This window comes from Camelina sativa, chromosome 8 (assembly GCF_000633955.1).
Source record: "Camelina sativa cultivar DH55 chromosome 8, Cs, whole genome shotgun sequence".
In the NCBI taxonomy this organism is placed as follows: Eukaryota; Viridiplantae; Streptophyta; class Magnoliopsida; order Brassicales; family Brassicaceae; genus Camelina; species Camelina sativa.
This window is the reverse complement of record NC_025692.1, coordinates 14,266,158-14,276,854: the sequence shown is the minus strand read 5'-3', so window position 1 is coordinate 14,276,854 and position 10,697 is coordinate 14,266,158. Positions and strand designations below refer to the sequence as shown.

Genomic DNA, 10,697 nt, shown 5'->3' with positions numbered 1-10,697 from the left:
ACATATATATGGATTTGATGTTGTCGTTGTACCCTAAACCCTAAATGTAAGTTCTAAACCCTAACCCCTAAATCCTAAACCCTAAACCCTAAACCCAAATCATTGACACATAATCCACATAAGTCCTAAAACATAAATCATAAATTATAAAACCCTAAACACTAAAACCTAAACCATGAATCTTTCCAAAAATCCAATACCCAAAACCCTAAATCCTACCCATGAACCTAAACCCTACATCATCACATGGTGATGTGTTACTATTATTCACGAATTGTATGGTAAACCCTAAACCCCACATCTTGAACTCTAAACATTTTAAAGCTTGAATCTAAAACATAGACACATCATCCAAAAATTTATTATATCCATAAAAATACTATCCACTTGTTAACGAACAAATGTTCCGCTAAAAATACATAATATATAACTTATTCACCTAAAATATATCAAAATGCATATTAAAATATAAAAAAAATATAATCATAATCTATTGTGAAAAAAGATATATACAAATTTTTGATAATAACTACACAAATAACTATGAAAATAAAAGTTAGAAAAAAAAGAGAAAATAACAAAAAATATATTAATTTTTGTGCTACAAAAAGAATCAAAGGCAAAATAGTTATTAATTGATGACAAACTTGTCTAACCACCCTCCAAAATATACCATCGTCAATAAGTGGATGTAGATGAAAGTATGTCTTAGGAAAGCGGGTGTATTTGCCATTGTCTCCATAATTTATCTACCCGATCTACTCTTTATTTTTAGTTTATGATGAAATAATTATTATGCTCGTCTCGAAATTTTTATATCTCTCTCATAAAAACACTACAATACCACATTGATACATCCTGTTTAACAAGCATTCATGCTTGCCGTCTAAACACAAAACTGTTTCGATTTTGGAGACATTTTTTTTAATCATTTTACTTTTATAACTATATTAAAAACAAAATTGAGTGGAAGTCAGAAGAATTAACGAATAAAAAAAATGTGTGATCCAGGGCACTGTTATCACTTCGTCTAACTCCATTAGCTTATTGTTTATTTATTTATGTTGAGTGAATGTACTATAAAAGTTGTGTCTGAATTTTGCTTCCATATTATTATTACATTTGTTTACCATGCGGCTATTCCTTTCTATGATAATAAACTCAAACCATTCTCATTTTAATAAAATATCTACTTTCTTAGCCCAATTAAAAACAAAAACAAGAAAGAAAAATTAAATAATGTGACGAAGTGAATGACAGCACTAGACAAAGTTGATTGGTAGGATCAATTCAGCTTTTAATCAAATCAGTCATCAATACGTATTAGTTAATTATTTTAAATATATAGATTTTTTCTTAGGTTTTATTATACACTGTTACTCCCATTATTTCATAAAGATTAATGTTTAGAAAATTTTACTCATTTTAAGAAAACAATGATTATTGAGTTTAAATATATTTTTTTTTTGACTAAAAAGATATTATTTAATTTTAAACCAATAACAATTCAAAATTTTAAATATTTTCAATGATTACTTCTCGAAGTTTACAAAACATCAATCTTTGTAAGATAAAAAAGTATCCCAAAACATCAATCTTTATAAGACAAAGAGAGTATTAGTTAAGGATATCATAATACTACGTACACTTCTACAAAGTAGTTAAATACTATTGGTTTATAATTATAAAACTTTGTTAATCACAGAAATTAATGTATTTATTATAGTAAAATTTTAATTTATCAGAATTTAAAACTTGGATTAGTTAGGAAGAGAGGAAGTATAAAATTTACATGTGTCAGCTGCGATTCTAGTTTTGCTCAAGCTCAACATGGATCCATGCTCTCTTTTTGTGAAATTTTTCTTATTATTGATCTTAAACAACGGATCCTACATAATGAATTGAAAGTGATATAACTTTAATGGAGCTAACTGGAGGTCGTTGAGAATGAAGAGTGTACTAATGACCTAAGCAATCACAACAGGACGGGATATTCTAGCCGTATAGTATAAATGTTATGACGTATGTTCTTAGTTCGATTCTTATCCAGTGCTGGAAAGTGATGAGCCTGATCTCACCAAGCACAAACATGGACCCCGAGGACATTCAATGATTAACACGATTACACGACATAGAATGGATTGACTCAAAGCTGTGCCGAGATCAATAGAGACTTACGACAAATTTCAAAACTGTGGCTTCACACGTTTTATTTTTGAGAGAACAAAATTATTGTTCACTTCAAAAAATTCCTTCAAAACGAGATTTGGTAGTTAGTTAATGTAAAGGAAAAACAAGCAAAGTTTTTTATGAATGCTTCAAAGATATGAGTTTTGTTAAGAAAATAAAAAAAGAAAAGCCTGAAACACTATATGAAAATAAAATACTCACCTTATTAAGGAAAAAGTCTGGTCTCTTATTTGGTTGTTTTTTTTTTTTTTTTTTTTTTCAAGGCAAATGCCTTCTTTTTTTTCTAATGAAGCACGGCTCGTCGACTCGGTAACTTGAAACTTGACAATCACGTGTAAACAAAGTTGGAGATGACCATGACGGCATAGCGTATAATGTGACTTTGGCTACCCGTAAAGGTTTTAAGTGACGATATGATGTCTAGTGCATGTAACCTCCCTCACATATCCCTCTTTCCAGGCTAGTATTTCATCAGATACATGTGAGTTTGGCTACCCGTAAACGTTTTTAAGTGACAATTAACATATTTCTACGCTTGCAAAGCAATTCTTTTTTTTTTGAAGGAAAAAAAAATAAAAGAAGATACATTGTTTATTACTAGAAATTTTAAATTAGACACACCTAATCATGAACCTTGTATTTAATTTAGAGTGATTCCTACCTGATCAGTTACATCTTACATGACTGTCAAAACATAAACATAATTTAATAACATATGCATACAAACACATACAATTATTTAATTTATTCATGGTCGAATACAAATATGTATTTATAACTCTTGACTGCTTTCTTCATTTATATTCCCCAGAGGTGTTGCGATGAACACCATCGGGAACGCTCAAATTGCTGCCGTCGGCTATAGAAGAAGCCAATCTGGTGTCATCGTCACCTTTAGTTGTGATTGGCAATTCATGGAGGCTACTCTTTTCAAGGTTATCTAATCCTGATACTTCATAGTCTTTTCCTTTGCCCCAAACCACCATATACAAACCCGCAGCGATAACTACCCCTCCTATTACACTGCAACATAACCAAATACAAGGATCAAGAACGTGTATCTTGATGGCATTTATTAGATGTGTACTAATAATTGCAATGTGTGTTAACGTACCATCCGAAATGGATTTGTTCATGAAGAATAAAAGAAGCAAGGAGAGCTACAAGAACCATGCAAAGAGGGTTAAAGGCAGTGACAAAAACTGGGCCTCTCGTATTCATTACCATTCCTTGCACGTAGTACGTTATCCCTGAGCTTACTATACCCTTCAATATTTAGCCAAATTTGGTTAGTATATATATATTTTTTTAGTTTTTTCTCAAGAGATTAGTTTACCCGCGGTAAAAACTGATATTTACTAACCGTATAAAGAGGACCGTAAAGCCTTGCATCCCATCCAACCGCCCATCCGCTGGGGTGTCGCTCCACCACAAGTGCTACGGCGAAGCTTTGGACAGCCCCAGCAAGGCATATTAAGGATGATAGTGAAAGATTGGCGGGATAAGTCTTTATTGTTATGGACTGCATTTCAAATATATAAATGTTTTTAAGTATTTGGTCGATGCGGTAAAAAAAGCTTCGACTTTTATATTATTTTGGTTGATTAGTATATATTACGTATGAATCAAAAAAGTAAGGAGCTAACCTGCAAAACATAGAAACCAGACCAAGCAACACAACCGATGAGTAGTAACAAGGTTCCAACAACCCAATGGCTATGGTCTTGTGAACTGTTGGTATGTCCGTTTTGTTGATCCATACTTGGGTTAGACCATGGTAAAGGAATAAGCGGACCTTTGTACAGTGTCATTACCAATGCCCCTCCAACACCAATCAATGTCCCAATTATCTTTGCTTTGCTTCGTACCTCTGCTATGTTCACTTTCTCCATTCTGTATATATATCACTGTTAATTATAATATTAAACAATATATATATATATGTGTGTGTGTGTGTGTTTAAACCATAGATTACCTTAAAATCCAAGCTATTATGAATGTGACAGAAGGAAGAATGTTCATGATAGCAGATGCATATGTTGCTGATGTCATGTTCATCCCCAAGTAACCAAAACCCTGATCCAGGACTGGCCTACACACAGACCAGACAGTTATCTATTAAGGGTACTTGCCACATTATAGTATATCATGACTCTGTTTTTTGTTTCTTTACCAAAACATAATATTTACTGTTTTGAGACTTATGTGATGGGAAGCTTATTCTTACTCTAAGAAACCAAGTGCCATTATTTTCCAGAAAACTGAAAATGTCATCTTCGGCCTCACTTTCCTACAAAACCGAAATCGAAATGAACATTCAGTTTTCAACGCTTAGAGGTTTTTGTTATTCCTGTCCAAAATAATTATCTGATTCGATGTTTTAACAACAATACGAATCACTATTATTAGGCAACAACATGCTAATTAAGAAACATCTCACTTTGTCAGCATTAATAATATTGTTTAAAACATAATACTGACCTTTCAAAGATGAGTGCAAAAGGTGCAAGGACAAGAGCAGCCACAAGATTACGATACACAATAAAGACATAACGGTTCTGGCCTTGGTTGAGAGTGGCCATAATGACAATATACGCTCCTGCTGCTCCAAATTGCAAAAATATCATTAAAAAATAAGGCCTACACTTCTGCATAGTTGCACTTATACCCTCCATGGTTACTTTGTTTATTTTGTTTTCTGTCAAGGTTATTGAAGAGAGTATGATGAACGGGTCTTCTTATATATAAAACATCAAAAAGGTGATATAGAGTTTTGGATAAATGTGAGAACTAGTTTTCCCCCCTGATTAAGAGTCATGTAGATTACCAAAAAAAATAATAATAATAACTATAAAGTATACATCTATTTGAAATGTCTATTGGGACACGACCAATGAGATACGTAATTCAATAAAAAGAGGGCGTAATAATTGCTGTTTTTGATTGGTATGGGTTCTTGCAAATTGTAAAGCAAACAATAACATATAATGCTCTGATGATTCTTTTGCTATAACACTAATATCTGTTGCACACGTCACAAGCTTGTAATTTAATTTTATCTTGTTTTGTTAAAAGTGTTTGGCCCAACTTGATAAACAAGTAAACCTAAAATCTACACGTCTAGTTTTAGCTACGTGTATGTTTCGTTTAAGTGTCCCGAAGAGTCCGAAGTCCGAACGTTTTTTTGTTGAAATATTTCATCACAAATCACGTGGGAGCGACTTCGGGTTTCGAGTATAAACCGCTGGTTAGTTATTTTTGTGTGTCTTTTTCTTTGTACGAAAAGCAGAGAATGATGTGTAAATGTAATATGAGATTAAGCAGCCTAAGTTATTTATGCTTGTCTTTTTCTTTGTACGAAAACCAGAGAGAGAATGATTGCTTTTGGTTAATTTCGTAGCTTCTCTAAATGTTTATAATGTTTAAATTGATTACAAGTTAAATATTACTCAATACAGAACATAATCTCAATATCATAGATTAGATATGCATGTTTGTTTAGTAATCGCTACATCAGCGACAGAGAATCAAATGCATGCAAAATTATAATAGAGACACTATAACTGTCGTTGAACTTGAATATAAACATCGATAACGTTAATAGTGAAAAAATTGAGTCGATGTTATTTTCAGCATACAATATGCATCACTATAAATATCGAGTTACTCTTTCTGGCATGATTTTTTTCACGCTCTCTACATACTTGTGTGTTAATTATAACTGGCTTTTTTTATTTTAATTTCAGCGAATGAAAAATGAACAAAGTCGGTATAACTTTTTTTTGTTATTTTTGTTAAAGAGGGCCGATATAACGTTCACCAAAAGATCATAATATAGTTAGCCCTGTTTGTTTGGTGCATTAGATACTATGTCTTGATACTGTATCAAGACATAGTATCTGGACGTAATATCTGAACATCTAAATGATGTTCGTTTGTGTTATTGGTTTATGCGTCCAGAAATTGTATCTGGATAAAATTATGTTTGTTTTGTAATTTGATTTATGTGCATCTGAATACAATATACGTAAAATGACCAAAAATCTCTTTATTTTATATTGAAGATTTAGTGGTTATAATTTATTCATGTTTTTAGCTTATTTTTATATTGAATTTAAACAAATATTTTAAAATGAAGTTTTCTTGTCTTGACGGAAAACAGATATTTTATGTTTTTAACGGAAAATTGAGATTTTTTGTTTTTGGCAGAAAACCGAGATTTTGCGTTTTTAGCCGAAAACCCAAAATTTTGTGTTTTTGGCAGAAAACTGTGATTTTGCGTTTTTGGCAGGAAAGGTGATTTTGCAGTTTTGACGGAAAAACGTATTTTTGTGTTGTTGCGTTTTTTGGCGAAAAACGTAATTTTGGGGGTTTGATGGAAAAACAAGTTTTTGTTGTTTTGGCGGGAAAATGAAATTTTGCGGTTTTGACGGAAAAATGAAATTTTGCGGTTTTGGTGGGAAACAAGATTTTACGGTTTAGGAAGGAAAATGAATTTTTGCGGTTTTAACGGAAAAACGTAATTTTTGCGATTGTGGCGGGAAAACGTAATTTTTCGATTTTGGCGGGAAAACAAAATTTTGCGGTTTTGGCGAGAAAACGTAATTTTGCGGTTTTGATTGGAAAACGTAATTTTGCAGTTTTGGCGGGAAAATGAGATTTTGCGGTTTTGGCGGAAAAACGTTATTTTGGTTTCGACGGAATTTTGTGTTTTTCCGTAAAAAACGTAATTTTGCGGTTTTGGCGGGAAAACATAATTTTGCGGTTTTGGCGAGAAAACGAGTTTTGGTGGAAAAACATAATTTTACGATTTTGGCGGGAAAATGAGATTTTACGGTTTTGACGGGAAAATGTAATTTTGCGGTTTTGACGGAAAAACGTAATTTTTGCGATTTTGGCAGAAAACGTAATTTTGCGGTAATGAGCGGGTTGATTGATGAAGAATTGAGATTTTAGGGTTTTGTTGATATTAGAATTGAGAAAAAAATACTTTGTAATTATTTAAATAAAATAGGGGTATTTTTGATTTTTACCAATTTTGGATGAGTTTACCTCATCTAAACTCTCCAATGAAACTCATTCAGAAATTTAGTGTTTTTTGGATGAGTTTTCAAAACTCATCCAGATACCTAATCCAGTTATTATTTTAATTATCACTAAACGAACAACAATCTGCATCTGCGTCCAAATACTGCGTCTGGTTCACCAAACGAATAGCACCTTACTTATTTGGATACACAAATAGTCATATATCATTTGTTCTCATACTTAACAACAAAATTGGTAAGATTGAGTTCGCCCTAGCCGCTCTCTTTCTCCCTGGCACAATCTCCGAGATACCTTTTTCCGGCGGCGTCGAATCCGATCGGTGCCGTTGGGAAACTGCATCTCCGTTCTCTTGTCCTCTATTGCTACCAAAGCTTACTCTCTACCTGTTTCTACGGTGAATCCACCGGAGATTCACCAAAGCCCGAATCAGCTATTTCAGCCATACTTCAGCTTTATCCTTTCCCTACCCCTCTGTCTCATCCGGTGGATTTTCTCGGTGAGTCGATTCTCGCGAGTTCCCAGCCATTCATCGCCAAATCTGAGATCCCATAACATACTGCTAGCCTTTTGTCTAGTATCTCTCACCGACTCCCCTCGAACTGAACCCTAACAACTCTCTACTCCTTGGATCTAGAATCCCCCACCAAGTGTTTTACTTGGCTGCGTTTGGACAGGAGCTCTGGTTTGACTCTGGAGTTGTGCAAGATATTGACGACAAACCATTACCCATACCTTGTGCTTCAAAAACCCAAGTTTGTTCTAAATCTTTTTTTGTCTATCCATAGAATACCTCTATGTCCATCCATGGTATCAATTGTCCGAAGACTGCAATTTGAACCTAATCAACCACTGTTGCTCTATTGCTACAAAGTATTTTTGTGAACCCTATCATTAGAATCATCTAGAGCCACTATCTATGATTGTCAAAGGATGAAGAGGACCGACATTATGACCCCATTCCTATGAAGCGAAGGTTACCAGAACCTCTTTGATATATCCTCTATGTTTTACTTGTTTCCTGAATCCTCTCAAGCGATAGTATTATGCCCTGAAACCGTAAGACCTAGGAAGTTTGGCATTATGACCTCTTCCCTTTGGAGAGGAGGTTACTGAAGCCTTCCCAACCTTCTCTCCACCTCTTCCTTGTGTCCCGAGCTTTGTCAAGTGCAAATAAAAAAAACCAGGAATATGGTTCCCCCTTGCATAAGTCTGAAGATTATCGACATTATGACCACAGCTCCATGGAATGGTGGTTACCGAAATCTCTTCAAACAAGCCTTATCCGAAATTCAACCTCTAATCACCCTCCTCCTCGCCTTTGAGCAGATCAATCCACCTTGTCTCTCAGCTTTGGAAACCCTCTCAACGTCTCACTATCAACTGATAAGGATTATCTCCCATGTTCCTGCCTTGGTCTTGAATATGGCATCGAATCCCTTGGAATTGCTTGTGGCTTGGTGTTTTATTGCCCAAGTCTCCAATATCTCTTAGATATGTTGTTGATTTATCTATCTTTCACTTTGCTTCTTGTTGTTGTATCAAGCTTTTCTTTCGGAAAACTCTTAACCTTTGTAACCCTTTATCTTGTTGTTTGAATGAATACAATATCTGTTTGTCCAAAAAAAAAAATTTGGATACACAAAGAATTTTTTTTTTCTTTGGACAAACACAAACAAAACTAAATATTATAACGTAGAACAAATCTTTTCTTGATTTTCCAAAAAGAGATAAGTACTTTTATCATAAAAGGAAAAAATAGAGAAGTCGGCTAGTCCTCCCATAATAAATGAAAGAAAACAACATACAATTACAATGATGAAACAATATAATATGTAACAACTAACATTTCTTGTGCGAATGCAACGACGCTTTACTACGAAACAACGATGGAACTAGAATATGTTGTTAATGCATCGATAAATAATGATAGAAATGTTCATCGTTGAACTATCGTCACTTAATATAGTTATGAAAAATTGACAACGTAACTTAAACAAACTATCGCTAAATCTATCAGTTCCTTACTGAATCTATATGTTTGCTTCTAATTAAGTCAGAAAGTTGTCAATTAATGATGTTGTCGATTAATGCATCTCATGGTTTATGTTTTGTGTTACTTCGATTGAGTACAAAGTTCTTTTGAATGGTCAACCAATTTGATTGATTGTCCCGAAGAGGGGGTTACGACAGGGGAATCTGATATCTCTTTATTTGTTTATTTTATGTACGGAAGATTTAATTGTAAATATCCAGAAAGCGCGCGGTGATGGATAAACTGATTATAGGGATCAAGGTGGCAAATAAATATCCACCGATTACGCATTTGTTGTTTGCGGATGATACTTTTTCCTTCAGTAAGGTAGATAAGGAACAATGTGGAGTTATTTTGGATATTTTAAAAAAATATGAGGCTATCTCAGGACAACAAATTAATTTTGCAAAATCTTCCATTCAGTTTGGTCATACGGTTGATGAGGGGGCAAAGACGGAGATGCATGGTATCCTTGGGATCACAAATTTGGGCGGTATGGGTTCATATCTAAAGTTACCTGAGAGTTTGGGAGGGTCTAAAACGAAGGTCTTCTCCTTTGTTCGGGAAAGATTGCAGGATCGGACAACTGGTTGGACGGCGAACTCTTGCAGGGTGGGACTGATGAGGAAACAATAAATCATGCCTTTTTTTTTGTCCACCGGCTCTTCAGACTTGGGCTTTATATCAGGTTCCGGTGGGATCCAACTACTTTTCAATGGAGTATGTGTATGCAAATGTGGATCATTTTTTGGGCCCTAAGAACCCGTGTTCCAGTGTCTTGGCATTCCCTTGGATTATGTGGTATATCTGGAAAGTGCGGAATGCATGTGTTTTTGAGAATGAGGCTGAGCGGCCGGAGGAGATTGTCTGGGTAGTGGAAGGTGAAGCGACGTCCTGGCAGTAGGCACAAGAAGAAGCTCATCCTCACTATAGGCCCTCGACTGAGGGTGACAGTAGCTCCTCCTCCCACTATTTATTCGGGTTATCGGTGTTTCTTTGATGGATCTTGGAAGGCGGGTGACTCATTTGCTGGTGCAGGATGACTTTGTACGATGCATAAGGATTCGTCGCCAAATATGGGAGCCACCAATTTCCGGCATAGTCTCTCTCTTACATGCTGAAGTAGAAGCTTTCAATTGGACTACACGGTATATGATCGGACATGATTACCGCGATGTGGCTTTTTTTACAGACTGCTCAGATTTTCGACTGACCGGCTTTTTCGCCATACCTCAAAGTAATCAAGATTGACAGAAATGAGTTTTCTTTTTTTGTCTTTATCTCTTATTTCAAAAAATATAAATGTAACTGCGGATTTTTTGGCACACTTAACATGCACATCTCTGCAGAATATCTTATATGTAAACAGTTTCCAATTCAACCGACTCATATGAGCTGATCTTTTATTGCAAAAAAAAAAAAAAAA

General features: G+C 34.6%; 1 protein-coding gene across 1 annotated transcript; it reads right to left on the bottom strand.

The window, feature by feature from the left end:
• LOC104707152 (WAT1-related protein At4g08290) lies at positions 2,764–5,013 on the bottom strand. Its single transcript, XM_010423436.2, has 7 exons — positions 4,672–5,013; positions 4,418–4,480; positions 4,166–4,282; positions 3,837–4,083; positions 3,554–3,712; positions 3,305–3,456; positions 2,764–3,213 (listed from the first exon to the last, which is right to left on the bottom strand). Exons 1-7 carry the CDS (start codon positions 4,863–4,865, stop codon positions 2,985–2,987), a joined length of 1,161 nt encoding a protein of 386 aa, XP_010421738.1. The 5' UTR covers positions 4,866–5,013; the 3' UTR covers positions 2,764–2,984.